Source organism: Scyliorhinus canicula, chromosome 8 (genome assembly GCF_902713615.1).
Source record: "Scyliorhinus canicula chromosome 8, sScyCan1.1, whole genome shotgun sequence".
Taxonomy (NCBI): domain Eukaryota; kingdom Metazoa; phylum Chordata; class Chondrichthyes; order Carcharhiniformes; family Scyliorhinidae; genus Scyliorhinus; species Scyliorhinus canicula.
Genome location: NC_052153.1, coordinates 42,104,234 through 42,123,489, shown reverse-complemented (window position 1 = coordinate 42,123,489; position 19,256 = coordinate 42,104,234). Strand labels below are relative to the sequence as shown.

Genomic DNA, 19,256 nt, shown 5'->3' with positions numbered 1-19,256 from the left:
TCCACCTAACCCGCATATCTTTGGACTGTGGGAGGAAACCGGAGCACCCGGAGGAAACCCACGCACACACAGGGAGGACGTGCAGACTCCACACAGGCAGTGACCCAGCCGGGAATCGAACCTGGGACCCTGGAGCTGTGAAGCATTTATGCTAACCACCATGCTACCGTGCTGCCTTCACAGCTCCTGGGCCCCCGACCAGCGACTGCCCCAGGCCTGCGCTGCGTGGCCACCCACCCACTACGCAGCTCCAGTGTGCCATTTTTGTGGGCAGCCCCAACACAGACGGCAGCACTGCCCGGCCCGCAACGCGACCTGCAGCAGCTGCGGTCACAAAGGACACTATGCCCGGGTCTGCCTGGTGAAAAAATCCCCTTCTCCAAACTCTCCCGCAGCCCAAAGCACTCGCTTCCAAAACTCACAGGCCCGCAGGCCCCGAAATGCTGCAGCCTGTATGCCGACTCCGCCCCCACCCGATATGTGCGACTCCTGGGGGCTGCCATCTTGTCAATCCTCCTCCATGCGGCCGGCCATGTGCGACACATGGGGGTGGCCATCTTGGGCTTCATCCTCTTCAATCTCTAATACTCACCTCGAAGACTACGACCTCAGCAGACAGTTATCACGGGGCCACTCCAGCACAGCTGATCGAGCCGCCGACTACCTGCAACTCAACGACCAGTCGCGCCCGAAGCGCCTCCAGAGTTCGATGATGTCCATTAAAATCAATGGGTCTTCGACTCCGGGAGCACCGAGAGCTTCATACTTCCTGAACTGGTAAGACGCTGTTCGCTCCCTATCTTCCCTGCACGGCAAACTATCTCCCTCGCCTTGGGCTCACACTCAGTTTCGGCAGACCCTTACTTCTACTCCTTGCTAACCTCACTCGGCGTCCCCTCCTGCTCTCTCGGGCCCACTCCATCGCACTCGTACCCTCGCACTCGCTCGCTCGGACCCACGCTGTTGGGCCCGCTCTCTCGCGCCCGCGCTCTCGCGCGCGCCCGCTCAGACCGCTCTCTCACACTCGCTCGCTCGGACCCGCTCTCTCGGACCCGCTCTCTCGGACCCACTCTCTCGGACCCACTCTCTCGGACCCGCGCTCTCAGACCCGCTCTCTTGCACGCGCCCGCTCAGACCCGCTCTCTCGGACCCACTCTCTCAGACTCGCGCTCTCACACTCGTTCGCTTGGACACCCGCTCTCTCGGACCCGCTCTCTCGGACCCTCTCTCCGACCCGCTCTCTCCGACCCGCTCTCTCGGACCCGCTCTCTTGGACCCGCTCTCGGACCCGCTCTCGGACCCCCTCTCTCGGACCCGCTTTTGGACCCGCTCTCGGACCCGCTCTCAAAGACCCGCTCTCCGACCCGCTCTCTCGGACCCGCTCTCGGACCCCCTCTCTCGGACCCGCTCTCGGACCCGCTCTCCGACCCGCTCTCTCCGACCCGCTCTCTCGGACCCGCTCACTTGGACCCGCTCTCGGACCCGCTCTCGGACCCCCTCTCTCGGACCCGCTCTCGGACCCGCTCTCGGACCCCCTCTCTCGGACCCGCTCTCGGACCCGCTCTCAGACCCCCTCTCTCGGACCCCCTCTCTCGGACCCGCTCTCGGACCCGCTCTCCGACCCGCTCTCTCCGACCCGCTCTCTCCGACCCGCTCTCGGACCCGCTCTCTCAGACCAGCTCTCGGACCCGCTCTCTCGGACCCGCTCTCTCGGACCCGCTCTCTCCGACCCGCTCTCTCCGACCCGCTCTCGGACCCGCTCTCTCTGACCCGCTCTCTCCGACCCGCTCTCTCGGACCCGCTCTCTCGGACCCGCTCTCTCGGACCCGCTCTCGGACCCGCTCTCTCGGACCCGCTCTCTCGGACCCGCTCTCGGACCCGCTCTCGGACCCGCTCTCTCGGACCCGCTCTCGGACCCGCTCTCGGACCCACTCTCTCGGACCCGCTCTCTCGGACCCGCTCTCTCCGACCCGCTCTCTCGGACCCGCTCTCTCGGACCCGCTTTCTCGGACCCGCTCTCGGACCCGCTCTCTCGGACCCGCTCTCAGACCAGCTCTCGGACCCGCTCTCTCGGACCCGCTCTCTCGGACCCACTCTCTCCGACCCGCTCTCTCGGACCCGCTCTCTCGGACCCGCTTTCTCGGACCCGCTCTCGGACCCGCTCTCGGACCCACTCTCGGACCCACTCTCTCGGACCCGCTCTCGGACCCACTCTCTCCGACCCGCTCTCTCCGATCCGCTCTCTCGGACCCGCTCTCGGACCCGCTCTCGGACCCGCTCTCGGACCCGCTCCCTCGGACCCGCTCTCCGACCCGCTCTCGGACCCGCTCCCTCGGATCCGCTCTCGGACCCGCTCTCTCTGACCCGCTCTCGGACCCGCTCCCTCGGATCCGCTCTCGGACCCGCTCTCTCTGACCCGCTCTCTCGGACCCGCTCTCCGACCCGCTCTCTCGGATCCGCTCTCGGACCCGCTCTCTCCGACCCGCTCTCTCGGATCCGCTCTCTCGGACCTGCTCTCGGACCCGCTCTCGGACCCGCTCTCCGACCCGCTCTCTCGGATCCGCTCTCGGACCCGCTCTCTCTGACCCGCTCTCTCGGACCCGCTCCCTCGGACCCGCTCTCGGACCCGCTCTCGGACCCGCTCCCTCGGACCCGCTCTCGGACCCGCTCTCGGACCCACTCTCTCGGACCCGCTCTCCGACCCGCTCTCGGACCCGCTCCCTCGGACCCGCTCTCGGACCCGCTCTCTCAGACCCGCTCTCGGACCCGCTCTCCGACCCCCTCTCGGACCCGCTCTCTCCGACCCGCTCTCGGACCCACTCTCGGACCCGCTCCCTCGGACCCGCTCTCGGACCCACTCTCTCGGACCCGCTCTCCGACCCGCTCTCGGACCCGCTCTCTCAGACCCGCTCTCGGACCCGCTCTCCGACCCCCTCTCGGACCCGCTCTCTCCGACCCGCTCTCGGACCCACTCTCGGACCCGCTCTCGGACCCACTCTCTCGGACCCGCTCTCCGACCCGCTCTCGGACCCGCTCTCTCGGACCCGCTCTCGGATCCACTCTCTCCGACCCGCTCTCGGACCCGCTCTCTCGGACCCGCTCTCCGACCCGCTCTCGGACCCGCTCCCTCGGATCCGCTCTCGGACCCGCTCTCTCTGACCCGCTCTCGGACCCGCTCCCTCAGACCCGCTCTCGGACCCGCTCTCCGACCCCCTCTCGGACCCGCACTCTCCGACCCGCTCTCGGACCCACTCTCGGACCCGCTCCCTCGGACCCGCTCTCGGACCCACTCTCTCGGACCCGCTCTCCGACCCGCTCTCGGACCCGCTCTCTCGGACCCGCTCTCGGACCCGCTCTCGGACCCGCTCCCTCGGACCCGCTCTCCGACCCGCTCTCGGACCCGCTCCCTCGGATCCGCTCTCGGACCCGCTCTCTCTGACCCGCTCTCGGACCCGCTCCCTCGGATCCGCTCTCGGACCCGCTCTCTCTGACCCGCTCTCTCGGACCCGCTCTCCGACCCGCTCTCTCGGATCCGCTCTCGGACCCGCTCTCTCCGACCCGCTCTCTCGGATCCGCTCTCTCGGACCTGCTCTCGGACCCGCTCTCGGACCCGCTCTCCGACCCGCTCTCTCGGATCCGCTCTCGGACCCGCTCTCTCTGACCCGCTCTCTCGGACCCGCTCCCTCGGACCTGCTCTCGGACCCGCTCTCGGACCCGCTCCCTCGGACCCGCTCTCGGACCCGCTCTCGGACCCACTCTCTCGGACCCGCTCTCCGACCCGCTCTCGGACCCGCTCCCTCGGACCCGCTCTCGGACCCGCTCTCTCAGACCCGCTCTCGGACCCGCTCTCCGACCCCCTCTCGGACCCGCTCTCTCCGACCCGCTCTCGGACCCACTCTCGGACCCGCTCCCTCGGACCCGCTCTCGGACCCACTCTCTCGGACCCGCTCTCCGACCCGCTCTCGGACCCGCTCTCTCAGACCCGCTCTCGGACCCGCTCTCCGACCCCCTCTCGGACCCGCTCTCTCCGACCCGCTCTCGGACCCACTCTCGGACCCGCTCCCTCGGACCCGCTCTCGGACCCACTCTCTCGGACCCGCTCTCCGACCCGCTCTCGGACCCGCTCTCTCGGACCCGCTCTCGGACCCACTCTCTCCAACCCGCTCTCGGACCCGCTCTCTCGGACCCGCTCTCGGACCCGCTCTCGGACCCGCTCTCGGACCCGCTCTCAGACCCGCTCTCGGACCCGCTCTCTCGGACCCGCTCTCCGACCCGCTCTCGGACCCGCTCTCTCGGACCCGCTCTCCGACCCGCTCTCGGACCCGCTCCCTCGGACCCGCTCTCCGACCCGCTCTCGGACCCGCTCCCTCGGACCCGCTCTCCGACCCGCTCTCTCGGACCCGCTCTCCGACCCGCTCTCTCCGACCCGCTCTCTCGGACCCGCTCTCCGACCCGCTCTCCGACCCGCTCCCTCGGACCCGCTCTCTCGGACCCGCTCTCTGACCCGCTCTCGGACCCGCTCTCTCGGACCCGCTCTCTCCGACCCGCTCCCTCGGACCCGCTCTCCGACCCGCTCCCTCGGACCCGCTCTCTCGGACCCGCTCTCTGACCCGCTCTCGGACCCGCTCTCTCGGACCCGCTCTCTCGGACCCGCTCCCTCGGACCCGCTCTCCGACCCGCTCTCGGACCCGCTCCCTCGGACCCGCTCTCGGACCCGCTCTCGGACCCGCTCCCTCGGACCCGCTCTCTCGGACCCGCTCTCTGACCCGCTCTCGGACCCACTCTCTCCGACCCGCTCTCTCGGACCCGCTCTCCGACCCGCTCTCGGACCCGCTCCCTCGGACCCGCTCTCGGACCCGCTCTCCGACCCGCTCTCGGACCCGCTCTCCGACCCACTCTCTCGGACCCGCTCTCCGACCCGCTCTCGGACCCGCTCTCGGACCCGCTCTCGGACCCGCTCCCTCGGACCCGCTCTCAGACCCGCTCTCCGACCCGCTCTCGGACCCGCTCTCAGACCCACTCTCTCGGACCCGCTCTCCGACCCGCTCTCGGACCCGCTCTTGGACCCGCTCTCGGACCCGCTCCCTCGGACCCGCTCTCGGACCCGCTCCCTCGGACCCGCTCTCGGACCCGCTATGAGGTTATAGATAAGGTGGATAGTCAACTTCTTTTCCCAAAGGTTGGGGAGTTTAAAACTTAAGGGCATTGGTTTGAGGTGAAGGGGGGAGAGATACAAAAGGGTCCAGAAAGGCAGTTTTTTCACAGAGAGCTGGTGAGTGCCGAGAATGAGCTGCAGTAGTAGAGGCGGATTCAATTTTGTCTTTTAAAAAGCATTTAGACAGTTGTATGGGAAAGATGGGTATAGAGGGATATGGTCCAAAAAGCGGGCAATTGGGACTAGTGATTAAAAACTGGGCGGTATGGACTAGTTGGGCCGAAAAGCCTGTTTAGAAAAAACAAAAAAAATGAAAATCGCTTATTGTCACAAATAGGCTTCAAATGAAGTTACTGTGAAAAGCCCCTAGTCGCCACATTCGGCGCCTGTTCGGGGAGGCTGGTACGGGAATTGGAACGTGCTGCTCGCCTGCCTTGGTCTGCTCTAAAAGCCAGCGATTTAGCCCAGTGTGCTAAACCTGCCCCATTTTCATGCTGTAAACATCAATGACTCAATGTAAATTGCATTTTTCATAGGATAACGTCACCACTGAGCAGCTCTTGCCAAGAACATCTCAAAACCCTCGAGTCATTCTAATTAGTTGTGATCATCTTGTGTCTCTTTGTTCTTTTCAGAAATCAGTGGGGCAAATGCAAAGATTCTTCTGAACAATGGTAAGCCACGAACCTTGATTATTTCCATAAGCTTCTGCATTCTTGTTTCCAAATAAAGATGCAGAATTATATGTCTCGGCGCATGAAATGCCTCTTCAAGTTTCAGGTGATTTCCTTACAGTCAGAATTCAATTCTGAGCTCCTGGACTCTGAGATCCCAATAGCAAGAAATGCTGAGACATTTGTTTTCAAGTGGGGTGGGTGCAAAGACGGGGGTGGGGGGAGGGGTACATAATGGCACCGCAACCGTTGGAGATTACGTTTGCACCAAAAACCAAATATTGCAGCGCACCTCAATGGACTCTTGTGGAGTGTACACTAATGGTCCCACTGGGCTATTTTAGTGTGGTGACAGCGGCCCATCCTTCACCAATTTGGAATGATTGTCCATTCAGATTTATCTAGAGCTGGGGCCTCTATGTGCACAACCTGCTTGCGAACGCATTCATATACGTAAACACTATTGAAAGGAACGTCTTCCGTTTATTAATTACTTCGCACTTTTGCTTCAGTCACCCTCTTCACGCTGTACGTTGGACATGCAAGATTTTTTTTAATCCTTCAAAACGAACAAGAAACAGGTTCAAAAAAAGGGAGAATTAAAATAAAACTTGAGGGAAGTTTGGTAATGTTTTGGGAATGTGAAGAACATTGAATTATTTTGGCAACCTTTAGCCACACTACCATGAGATCTGAATTAGCATCAAAATCGTCAGAATTTCGTGACTGACGATCGTTTATATCTGTCTCTCTGGAAAACTGTTAAAATGATTGTTGGCCAGGCGGCACAGTGGCGCAGTGGTTAGCACTGCTGCCTTACGGCGCCGAGGACCCGGGTTTGATCCCATCCCCGGGTCACTGTCCGTGTGGAGTTTTCACATTCTCCCCATGCCTACGTGGGTATCACCCCCATAACACAAAGATGTGCCGGGTAGGTGGATTGGCCACAATGAATTGCCCCTGAATTGGAAAAAAGAGATTGGGTAGTCTTCATTTTTCTTAAACGATTGCTGACTGGAGGGCAAAGCATTTCCATATCAGTGCTGATGTGTTTATAAAAATGTCAACTCTCTAGCTTGTCATGCTTCCTCAGAAGCCAAATATCTGGAATGTATGCAAATTATGGAAATTGTACCTGGGTGTCGCCGAAGACTGTTAAGAATTACCGCAGGGTCCAATTATTAATAGTCAACATAATTTCTAGGTAACTTCCCCACTACCTGGTAAACATTGCTGCTTGATCTTTTAATGAAAAGGTTGTTGACGAGTGGATTTTGTTCTCGTCTTATTGCTGTAATTTTTAAAGAGTTTTGCATTAAAGTAATCATCTGTTCAAATTTGATGATTGCTTTTCGGGGCAACTGTGTGTTTATCAGAGCAGTAACGATTGAAGTAGGGGTCGGTTTAGCTTGGTTGGCTAGACAGCTGGTTCATGATGCAGAGCAAAGCCAGCAACATGGGTTCAATTCCTGTATCGGCTGAGGTCTATTCATGAAGGCCCCGCTTTCTTGATCCTGCCCCTTGCCTGAGGTGTGGGGGTCCTCAGATTAAATCACCACCAGTCAACTCTCCCCCTCAAAGGGGAAAACAGCCTATGGTCATCTGGGACTATGGTCAGTTTACCTAATGATTGAATGCAAGATCTTAGGCAGATTCTCCATCCCGCCAGCCCCATTTTCCAGCGCAGCGCATCCCTGCTGCCAGTGGGACCCTCCGTTCCGGCAGCTGGCCAATGGGGTTCTCCACATTCCACGCCATCGGAAAACCAATGGGTGTGGGTGCACTGCCGGCAAAGTGGAACGGGTGTGGGTGCACTGCCGGCAAAGTGGAACGGGTGTGGGTGCACTGCCGGCAAAGTGGAACGGGTGTGGGTGCACTGCCGGCAAAGTGCAGGATCCCGCCGACAAAGAATCCAGCAGCATTTTGTGCTAACTCTAAATGGTGAAATATGGAGGCTCCGGTGAGGAAACGGCAAATGTGCTGTAACGATGCCTATTATTATCGCTTTTATAAATTAGGAAACCTGGATCAGAATTTTGAAGCACTTGTATTTAATTTGATACATTTTAGTCTGAACAATTCTTCTTTCACGCTGTGTGTTGGCACTCTCCCTGTTTTCTCAGCTAATGGTAATTCTGTTCTGACACACTTTTTCACATTTTGCCCTAAACAGCTTCGGACAATATTCCATTTCAGTTTTAATAATGCAACTAATGTTCTGCTGATCATGGGGAAAATGCAAACCACAACACCTGGGCCAGGTGTACAAGTACATAATCGGTGTTGCAGTCCGTCAACTGTAATTACAGCATTGTATCTTTTTTAAACCACCAATAAATCAGCACTGGAATTTGCAGTGATGATAGCAGCAGCCTGAGCTGCCGCAGCAACAAGTTTTATTTTTATTTTTAAAAATATTTTTATTCTCCTCCTTTGTCACATTTTCTCCCAAATTTACACCCACCAGCAATAAACGATAATCAGTAACAAATATGTCAATCCCCATATCAATAACAGCGATCCCATCCTCTGACCAAACCCCCAAACATTAGCCCGCATGTTCACACAAACAAACGACAAAAAGGAATTAGGGATCACCCATAGTTGCCATTAACACACAAAGCCCCCCTCCCCCAAACCCTCCCCCCCCCCCCCACACGCCCCAACTGATGTTCAATTATATCCAATTCTTGAAAGTGCATAATGAATAATGCCCATGAATTGCAGAATCCCTCCATCCTTCCCCTCAGTTCAAACGTAACCTTCTCAAGAGTCAAGAATTCCAACAGGTCCCCCTGCCTGGAGAGGTTGCTCTCCATCCCAACAGGATCAGCCTTCGGGCGATCAACGAGGCGAAGGCTACAACATCTACCTCTGCACCCGTTTCCAACCCTGGCTGGTACGACACATCAAATATGGCACCCCGGGGGCCTGGGTCCAGTTTCACGTGCACCACTTTAGAAATTACCCTAAAAACCTCCTTCCAGTAATCCTCTAGCTTTGGCTACCAAAACATATGAACATGATTAGCGCCCCCCCCCCCCCCCCCCCCACCACCACCACCACCGCCACAACGTTCACAGACATCTACTCCTTCAAAGAATCGGCTCATCCTCGCCCTCATGAGGTGTGCTCTGTATACCATCTTCAGCTGTATCAGCCCCAACCTCGCACATGAGGTGGAGGCATTCACTCTCCAGAGCACCTCACACCAGACCCCCTCCTCCATATCCTCTCCCAACTCTTCCTCCCACTTTGCTTTGATCTCTTCCAATGGTGTCTTCTCCTCTTCCAAAATAGCTCCGTAAACCGCTGACACTACCCCCTTCTCCAGTCCCCCTGTTATCAGCATCTCCTCCAGCAATGTGGAGGCCGGCTCTGTATCTCCTTTCTGGCAAAATCTCGAACCTGCATGTATCTAAACATTTCCCGCTGCTCCAGCCCATATATCGCTTTCAGCTACCCACAGCAACAAGTTGAGATTTCCTGGCCTCAATCTGAGCTTTCAGAGCAACACAGACATTGCGTAGCTTCTTTTGTGCTGCAATGGAAGCTGAGGCCTCAATCAGTGGGATGCTGCACCACGGTCAATTCCGCAAATGGAACGTCGCTTCCACACTTGCAACAGTGCTAAAAGTGGAATGGGTGAGGTAAGAAATTAGTTGTGGTTGATAGTGATTGTTGATAAGCAAGTGAAGTGCTGTGGGTAATGGAGAAGTGTGTGAGGTTAGTGGCGCAGTGGCAGGATAATATACATGAAGATACATTCACTGTCTTGACCACTTGTGTGAGATCATTAAAATTGTTCCTGTACTGCATCCAGGCCTTCATGGCTAGACTAATAGCAAAGAATGCAAAGGCTATCTGTTTCTACTATCTTCTCAGGATTGCCCGAAGAGCTGCCTGTGGCTGCCTGAGGGAAGGAAATCCCAGGGCTGGTTCTCCGTTTGGGAGACTAAGTGTTGACGGCAACGGGCATGTGAGGACTTTCATGACCGGAAAATTGGCGTGAAATCTTCACCGATTCCGGTACCCGTGAGGGGCTAGCACCGGCGCCAACTGAAACTCCCACGGACCACGGCGAAAGCGGCCGGAGAATGGCCGGATCCCGGGACCATGTATGCGCTGAAGACCTGCCCCGGTCGCGCTGTACAACATGGCGCCAGCTGTGCGTAAACCCAACCTGCCAACCGTGACCCCAAAGCCCACACCCTGACCATCCCCCAACCCTAGCAGATGCCCCCCCCCCCCCTCCCCCCCCCCCGGCCAGCGGCACAGATTTCAGCCGACTATGGCAGCGTTGGACACTGTCCGCAGCCGGCACTCTGGATTCCTGACCACTGGGACCACATGTGGTCCACTCCAACGGGAACCCGGCCTATCAGGGCCGGAGCATCGTGGGATGGCCGGCTGATGATGCGCCAAGTCCGTTGAAACAGTGACGTGCATCACAATGATGCCAGATTGGAAGGGACAGAGCATGGCAGACCGGCGTCAAACCGACACCGGCCCCGATTTCTATGTTGGAGTCCATTCTCCGCCCGATTGCCGATCATAATTTTGGCATCGGGCTACGGAGAATCCCGCCCCCTATCTTTCTGTGCGCCTCCCTCACCAAGGCGGCCAGTGTGGCAATGGCCTGCCTTGGTGCATGCTCATTGGCTTATTCCCGGTCTGCAACGCCACCTCACCATATCCAACCTCATTACAGCCAAATTGCACCTTGTCTTTCAAAGGAGCAGCATGGGTTTTCGGAGTGTAGGCCAGTTTTAAGTGCTGCTAATCTCACATGAACTTCACAATCATTATAAATAGCAGGCAGCAGGAGGTTTGTCTGCTGCCTGCATCCTTTTAAATGGGTTCAAGTTAATTAGATATCGCAATCCCCACACTCAATTGTGGGACAATCCAATTTCACCCCCTCTGCGTCTAAGCATTTCCCTCCACTGATGTTGGCCCGTAGATTCTAGGTGTATCTGTCTCCCCTTTCCGCATCAGGAGTGTAGGATTTGAAAACATCCGGTTCTCAACCAGCAGTCCAATATCTAATGATTGAGACTGTAGTCAGACCCTTCATAATTTCCACCCTTGCTTCCCATCCAAGCTCAGACATTTTCACATTCAGCTCTGCCAATCTTAGAAGTGACTCCTCTTAGCACTGCTGCCTCATGACGCCGAGATCCCAGGTTCGATCCCGGCTCTGGGTCACTGTCCATGTGGAGTTTGCACATTCTCCCCGTGTCTGCGTGGGTTTCGCCCACAACCCAAAGGTGTGCAGGGTAGGTGGATTGGCCACGCTAAATTGCCCCTGAATTGGAAATACTGAATTGCGTACCCTGAATTTATTTCTTAAAAGTGCATCCTCAACATTTGTTTTTATCCCGTGTAATTTTTCTACTGACCTCCCCTTCACTATGAGTGGCAGCATTCACATAGTGATGATAGATGTGTTCAAGTGAATAGAGTGACAACATGTCAAGATTTTTCAAACAGAAATTAAGATACTTGTTTATGATAGTTATTTTGACAATGTCTTCAGATTTCCGGCAAGTGACTGTTCATAGTATCTTGAAGCACTTACCCTCTTAGAAATCAAAGAGATTTATTAGTCACCATGTCTGCGATTAACAGGTTAAATGTCTTTCTAATATCTCAAGGCTTCTTATCTGTGTTTTAGACCTTAATTTAGCTTTTCATGAGCACAGGATGTCCCGCAAGATTTTGAAGCCAATTAAAATAGTCAACATAGAAACAGATCACTCCCCCCACCCAGTCTTAGCCAGCCTTTTTGTTCCATTTGAGTCTCCCTTCATCTTTCCTTACTGTTAGAGGTGAAAATATTCACACGTAAGCTTGTTTGAATAAGTAAAGAAGTAGTTTATTATTTCAGATCTGGGAGAAAGATTTGGAGACTACGCAATCTCGCAATACTCTTTCTCACTTGAGCCAAGGTTCGCATTGGGTTAATATACAGATTCAAGGAGCGGAATTAGTTGTATTCTCATTTACATACAATCAATCAACTATATTCACGTCACAATCCATTACATGCAGTCAATCAATTTTCTGAGCATCCCAGTTATCACATATATGGTTAAAGTAGGTGTTGTCTTACCCGCCCCTAACTTTATACAGAAGTCATTCAAAACTAACACAAGGATATGTCCTTTCTACAGCGGGGACCTCAAGCTTATACATTGCCCTTGTTCTGTGAAGCTGTTATCAGCAGCTGTTGAGATACTCCCGAAGGTTCTCATGAGGTAGTTTACACCGTTTGTAACTTATTATTCAGGAATGTGGCTAGTTCGGCCATTTTGTGTGTTTAATATTGCTTTAATAGCTAACAGCCATTTTATGTCCTTTCTGATATTAACAAGCATCATGTATACACTATCTATTTCTACAAATTGCCTCTTCTAAACAGGCATCTAAGCCAATGAGTATCTTTTGTCTCAGCAGAACTATTCAAAAGTAATATAGGAGCAAAGATGTAGTTACAGAGCTCCCCAAAATTTATATCATAGTCCAGTATCAGAAAATGTCCTCCAACACTTACCTAACTCTAGCAGTATAACTCTTTATTACTTTCTCCCGCACATGCTTATCTAGCCTCTCCTTTGTCGCATCTATGCTATACTCCCTGTGGTAGTGAGTGCCACATTCTCACCATATTTTCTTGGTAAAAAGGTTTCTTCTGAATTGCTGGGGGCGGGATTCTCCAGCCTTGCCCATGATGGGACCCATGTGGGCAAGAATGGAAAATTTGGCATTGCAACTAAAACTCTATTCAATTTCAGTGGCACCGGAAAATCCTGGCCGCAAATGAGGACGGAAAAGTTTGGCCAATATTTCTAGTCCTTGGTCTTTTTATTTTATAACCTTGTTGCCACTTTTAATGATCTGTGCAGTGGGACTCCCAGACCCCTTTTTCTCCATACAGATTCTTACTTTCTAAGTAACATGCAACCTCGTTATTTTTCTTGCCAAAATACAATGCCTCACATTTTTCTATGTTGAGACTCATTTGCCAATTATATGCTCATTTTTCAAGTTTTAATTTACTGTAGTCACGTTAGCATTGACTACCCTGGACAAACCACCTCATCAACTCACACCAATATGGAGTCAGCTGAAAATTTAGAAGTTATGCTTTTGATTCCAAAGTCAAAATCAACAATGTAAATTATGAACAACAGCATTGATCTTTGCAAATCTCACATTTCATCTTCTGCCACCCTGAATAAATACCTATGAACTTTATTCTCTGCTTTTTGTCTTGAAGTCAGCTAGCTCTCCATTTTGCTATTTGTTCTCTGACCTTATTTATCAGTCTATTATGTTATTCATTATCAAAAGCTTCTTGAAAATATAGATAAATTACATCTACAACATTACCCGACTGTCTCTTTCACGTCTTCAGAATCAGGTTAATCGAAAGATTATTCTCATTTAAAATCCATTCTGTCCATTCAACATTATATTTTTGGTTTCCAGATGTATCCCTACTCTTTCCTTTAGTAGGATTTCCATTTTTCTTCCTATGAACTAATAGGTCGATAGCTCCCTGGACATGTTCTTGCTCCCTGCTTATATAGGGGTAACATTATCCCACCAATCTTCTGGCAGTACACATTTCTCTTATGGATTGTTAAGAATGTGTACGAATTGCTCTGCTATTTATTCCCGAAGATTCTTTTAAAATTCACGGATGTGGTCTGTCCAGACCAGGGTTTTGTCCTCTTGAAGTATAATTGGCTTATTTAATATTTCAGGGCTGGAATTCTCTGGCCATTACGATTCACTTTTCCTGCCGACAGTGCAGCCCCACCTGCAGGTTTCCCGTCAGGAGTGGCAGGAGTAAAGATTCCCGCTGCCAGCGACCAGTGCACCACCGAGAAACACACCACTGGGGAACCGGAGAATTCAACACCAGTTCTTTTCATTTTAAATGAAGTTTCTGATATTACCGTATCTATAAAGAATGGCACTATTATTGAGCAACATTCCTATTTTTTAATGGGCGGCACGGTAGCACAGTGGTTAGCACTGTTGCTTCACAGCGCCAGCCTGTGCAGAGTCTGCACATTCTCCCCATGTCTGCGTGGGTTTCCTCCGGGTGCTCCGGTTTTCCCTCCCACAAGTCCCGAAAGACGTGCTGGTAGGTGAATTGGACATTCTGAATTCTCCCATTGTGTACCCGAACAGGCACCAGAGAGTGGTGACTAGGGGATTTTCACAGTAATTTCATTGCAGTGTTAATGTAAGTCTACTTGTGACAATAATAGAGATTATTATAATTATTATTTTCAAACCTTTGTTACTGTTAGCCGTTTAATAAACAATATTCTCAAATGGCTTCTAATGGGTACAGGGGCCATGTTTTGATGATGACTCCATTTCAGTTCAATCAAACTTTGAAGCCGGCACAGATTGCCTGACCTCGAGAAGCATCAGCACAGCATAGGCAGCAGCCAAATATCATGTGCTCAGGAGCTAGGCTTCAGCACTGGAGATACCCTCGCGACCAAAGGGAAATGTTCCCAGCAGCGGTTTGGGATCTGGGGACTCCTGATGTGGCCGGGGGTGAGTGTGCAGAGTGATGTTTTCCTGCACAGCTGTTTCTCTGGATGGCACTCTAAGAGAAGGTGGTTCACGTAAAGGTGGGGGAGGCTTAGGAGATTTGAGGGTCCCGGGACGGAAGCCCTAACTGATTGTCGGTCCCTTTCCTTCTCCAATTCCTTACAGATACCAAAAAGGATGGTGGTGTTGGTCCCGCAGAAGATGCCCTCGCGGTGCTGGTGGCAATCCCGGGCGGCCAGACACCAGAAAAGGCAGCAGCATTGACGCAGGCTGGAGATGGCACCCCATGTGCAGGGGTCCATCACACACCCTGAAGATTCAGCCACCCATCTAGCCGAGGAGGAACCCAGAGGGGATGCTGACCCCCGGTGTACAGGCGTTGTTGGTCTTTCGTAGAGATAACGGACAGCATGTGCTGTCGGGGATTGCGTCTCAATCAGGAGACACTGCGCCACCTGCGCCATGTCCTCGGGGAGTGTGAACCCCGTGGAGGAAGAGGGTTCCCGCTCCTGGTGGCTGTGAAGGTTTCCCTGAACCTCTATGCCGCTGGTTCATTCCAAGGCTCAGACATGGACTTACTGGAGTATCACAAGCTACAGTCCACAACCATATCCATGAGGTTATGGATCCCTGTATTCCTGTGCATCAGACTTTCCTCAACTTTGATCTGGACCAAACCCATCAAGATGCCCTGGCTGCAGGATTCTCCGCTAATACTGGGATGCCACAGGTCAAGGGGGTAATTAATGGGACATATGCCACCTTACATGCACTGGAGCATTAAGGAGTGCCCTTCATTAACAAGAAGGAATTCTGATCCCTGAATTTTCAACCTGTGTGCGACCACTACCTGATGCGACCATCAATTCAACCAGAGACACGAGTTGGAGTAAATTGTGGCTTTAATCGGCTTACAACTGAGCCTGCCTGCGACTGTGCTGAACTGAAGGAGGACTCGCAGGACCGCAGCACTTATACTTCCTGAAGGGGGTGGAGCCGAGGGCGGAGGGCTCCTCATCTCCCCCTATGGGCAGAGCCACGCAACGGCTCACAGATGGAGCCCACAGGGACACAGTAATGTAGAATGTGAATTATAGTGGTTACACATTCACTACATTCACCCACTGTTAAAAACATCAAGTCCGGCGGGTGTGACGGGTCTACAAGTAGAGTCGGTCCGGCGCCTGAATCGTGCGGTGCAACCGACGAGGCACCGGTGTTGCAGCCGTTTCGGGTGGCTGTGGAAGGATGTTCGGTGCGGGTCCAGGGGTGGACTCTGGGGATGCTTCTTCCTGAGCTTCGTTCCTGCGAACCGGTGTGTCGGGTGGAAGGGAGCGCAGGAAGCAAATAAGCGCAGGGGCGCAGAGCATGGGAAGTCGGGTGGGGTGTAGTGTGGGAGGTACATCGGCGGTAGTGGTAATAGATCCTGCGGGTGCCAGGTCCCGGAGGGAAACGGTGTCCTCTCGGCCATCGAGGTGTTCAACGAACGTGTAGTGGGGGTTCGAGTGCAGGAGTTGGACCCTCTCTACCAGGGGGTCGGTCTTGTGTGTCCGAACGTGTTTTCGGAGGAGGACAGAGCCCGGTGTCCTCAACCAGGGGTGAAGCGAGACCCCCGTAGTAGTTCCCCTAGGGAAGACAAATAGGCGATCATGAGGAGTCTGATTCGTGGCCGTACAAAGGAGGGACCTAATAGCATGGAGCGCATCGGGGAGGACCTCCTGCCAGTGGGAGGTCGGGAGATTCCTGGACCGTAGGTTCAGTAGGACGGTCTTCCAGACCGTCACATTCTCCCTCTCCACCTGCCCGTTCCCCCAGGACTCCAGCTGGTAGTCCTGCTCGAGGTGATGCCCTTACTGAGCAGGTACTGACGCAGTTCGTCACTCATGAAGGACGAACCCCTGTCGCTGTGGACATAGTTGGGGAAACCGAACAGGGTGAAGACACTGTGCAGGGCTCTGATGACTGCATGGGATGGCAAACGGGAAACGGGAGAATTCATCTATAACATTGATGAAATAAATGTTGCGATTAGTTGAAGGGAGGGGCCCTTTGAAATCGATGCTCAGGCGTTCAAAGGGCCGGGATGCCTTTACCAGGTGTACCTTGTCTGGTCTATAGAAGTGCTGTTTACACTCCCCGCAGATCGAGCAATTCCTGGTGATGCCTTTAACCTCCTCGGTGGAGAAGGGCAGGTTGCAGTCCTTGATGTAATGGGCGAGCCGGGTGACCCCAGGATGGCAGAGGTCATTGTGGATCGCCTGAAGACGGTCGTCTTGCGCGCTGGCGCATGGGCATCTGGGGGCTCATTGAGCTTCCCAGGACGATATACTATATCGTAATTGTAGGTGGAGATTTCGATCCTCCACCTCAAGATCTTGTCATTTTTGATGTTGCCCTGCTGCGAATTATCAAATATGAAGGCAACCGATCTTTGGTCGGTGATGAGGAGGTAGTGCGTCCAGTGCCGCACGGCTTCCACAATAGCTTGGGCTTTTCGACTGAGGAGTGTCAAAGTTCGGAAGGGGAGAGGGTTCGGGAAAAGAACGCTACTGGCCTGCCTGCCTAGTTCAGAGTGGCAGCGAGAGCAACCTCTGAGGCGTCGCTCTCCACCTGGAATGGGAGAGACTCGTCTATTGCACTCATGGCGGCCTTAGCGATGTCCGCCTTGATGCAGTCGAAGTCCTGGTGAGCCGCGGCTGGCAGTGGGAAGAGTGTGGCCTTAAATAGTGGGCGGGCTTTGTCCGCATACTGGGGGACCCACTGGGCATAGTATGAAAAAAATCCGAGGCACCTCTTAAGGGCCTTGGGACAGTGAGGGAGAGGGAGTTGTAAGAGGGGGCGCATACAGTCAGGGTCGGGTCCGAGGACTCCGTTTTCCACGACGTAGCCAAGGATGGCTAGTCTGGTGGTGCGGAAAATGCATTTCTCCGTATTATGGGTGAGATTGAGTTTCTGGGCAGTCTGGAGAAATCGGTGGAGATTGGCGTCGTGGTCCTGCTGATCATGGCCGCAGATGGTGACATTATCCAAGTACGGGAACGTAGCCCGCAGCCTGTACTGGTCCACCATTCGGTCCATTGCTCTTTGGAACACCGAAACCCCGTTTGTGACGCCAAAGGGGACCCTCAGGAAATGGAAGAGGCGGCCATCTGCCTCAAACGCCGTGTAGGGGCGGTCCTCCGGGCGGATTGGGAGCTGATGATATGCGGACTTCAGATGCACCGTGGAGAACACGCGGTACTGTGCGATCTGGTTTACCATGTCCGCAATCCGGGGGAGGGGTACGCATCAAGGTGCGTGAATCGGTTAATAGTCTGGCTGTAATCAACCACCATCCGGCGCTTTTCCCCAGTTTTGACGACCACCACCTGAGCTCTCCAGGGGCTGTTACTGGCCTCTATGACTCCTTCACGCAATAGGCGTCAGACTTCAGATCTGACGAACACCCTGTCCTGCACACTATACCTCCTGCTACGAGTGGCCACTGGTTTGCAGTTGACGGTGAGGTTAGCGAAGAGTGAGGGGGGGTCGACTTTCAGGGTTGCTGGGCTGCATATAGTGAGTGGGGGCAGGGGCCCGCCGAAGCTGAGTGTGAGGCTCCTGAGGTTACATTGGAAATCCAGTCCTAGGAGGAGCGGGGAGCCGAGGTATGGGAGGACGTACAATTTGAAATTTGTGTAATTGGCGCCTTGTATCGTTAGAGTCGCTGAGGTGCGCCCTTGTATTTGGACTGAGTGTGACCCCGAGGTGAGAAAGATTGTTTGCTGCATTGGGAATACCGGGAGCGAACAGCGCCTTACCAGGTCCGGGTGAATGAAGCTCTCGGAGTCGAAGAGGCACGGTGTCTCGTGGCCGTTGATCCGGACGACCATCATGGAGCTTTTGAGGTGCTTGGGCGGCGTGGTCGGCGGTGCCGGAGGGGCCCCGTGATGACTGTTCGAGTTGGGTAGCGGGTGATGGCCAAGATGGCGGCCCTCGTTGATCGCACGTGGCGGGCGGCGAGGAAGATGACGTCCAAGATGGCCGCCCCCATGGATCGCACATGGCGGGCGGCAAGGAAGATGGCATCCAAGATGGCCACCCCATGGATCGCACGTGGCGGGTGGTGAGGAAGATGCCGTCCAAGATGGCGGCCTCCATGGATCGCACATGGCCGGCCGTGTGGAGGAGGATGGCCAAGATGGCGGCCCCCGTGAGTCGCACATGTTGTGTGGAGGCAGAGTCGGCAGACACGCTGCCACATTGCGGGGTCTGCAGGCCTGAGAGTCGAAGGAGCGAGTGTTTGAGTTAGGGTTTGAATTTTTGGATTTGACCAGGCAGATCTTAGCGAAGTGTCCTTTTCACCCGCAGCGGCTGCAGGTCGCGTTGCCGGCCGGGCATTGCTGTCGAGGGTGTTGGGGCTGGCCGCAAAAATGGCACGATAGTCCTCCGTGGTGGGCGGGTGGCCGCGCGGCTCAGGCCTGGGGCAGCCTTTGGTTGGGGGTCCACGATGGGGTCGCGTGATGGGCCGGGAACGCAGTTAGGCTTTGAAGAGCAACCTCCAGCGAGGTCGCCAGTTTTACCGTGTCCTCCAGGTCCTGGACCTCTTTCTCAAGGAGACGCTGCCACACATAATTTGATCGGACCCCCGCAACGTACACATCCCGGATGGCGAGTTCCATGTGCTGAGAGGCTGTCATGACCTGGAAGTTACAGTCGCGTGCTAGGGCTTTGAGGTCGCGTAGATAGTCATCTAGCAACTCCCCAGGGCGCTGGCGGCGAGTTGTGAAGATGCGTAGACTTCGTTCACAGGCTGCATGTACAGGCGGTCGAGCATCGCGAGGGCCTCAGTATACGAGTCAGCTTCA

General features: G+C 54.6%; 1 protein-coding gene across 4 annotated transcripts in view; it reads left to right on the top strand.

Moving 5' to 3' along the window:
- The window catches only part of LOC119970195 (transmembrane protease serine 9-like), a 122,682-nt gene that overhangs the window by 51,075 nt on the left and 52,351 nt on the right, over positions 1-19,256 (top strand). For all 4 annotated transcript variants that reach the window (XM_038804439.1, XM_038804440.1, XM_038804442.1 and 1 more), the window contains exon 6: positions 5,791-5,829. In XM_038804439.1, coding sequence (XP_038660367.1) covers positions 5,791-5,829 — 39 coding nt within the window. The remainder of the gene's footprint in view (positions 1-5,790; positions 5,830-19,256) is intronic.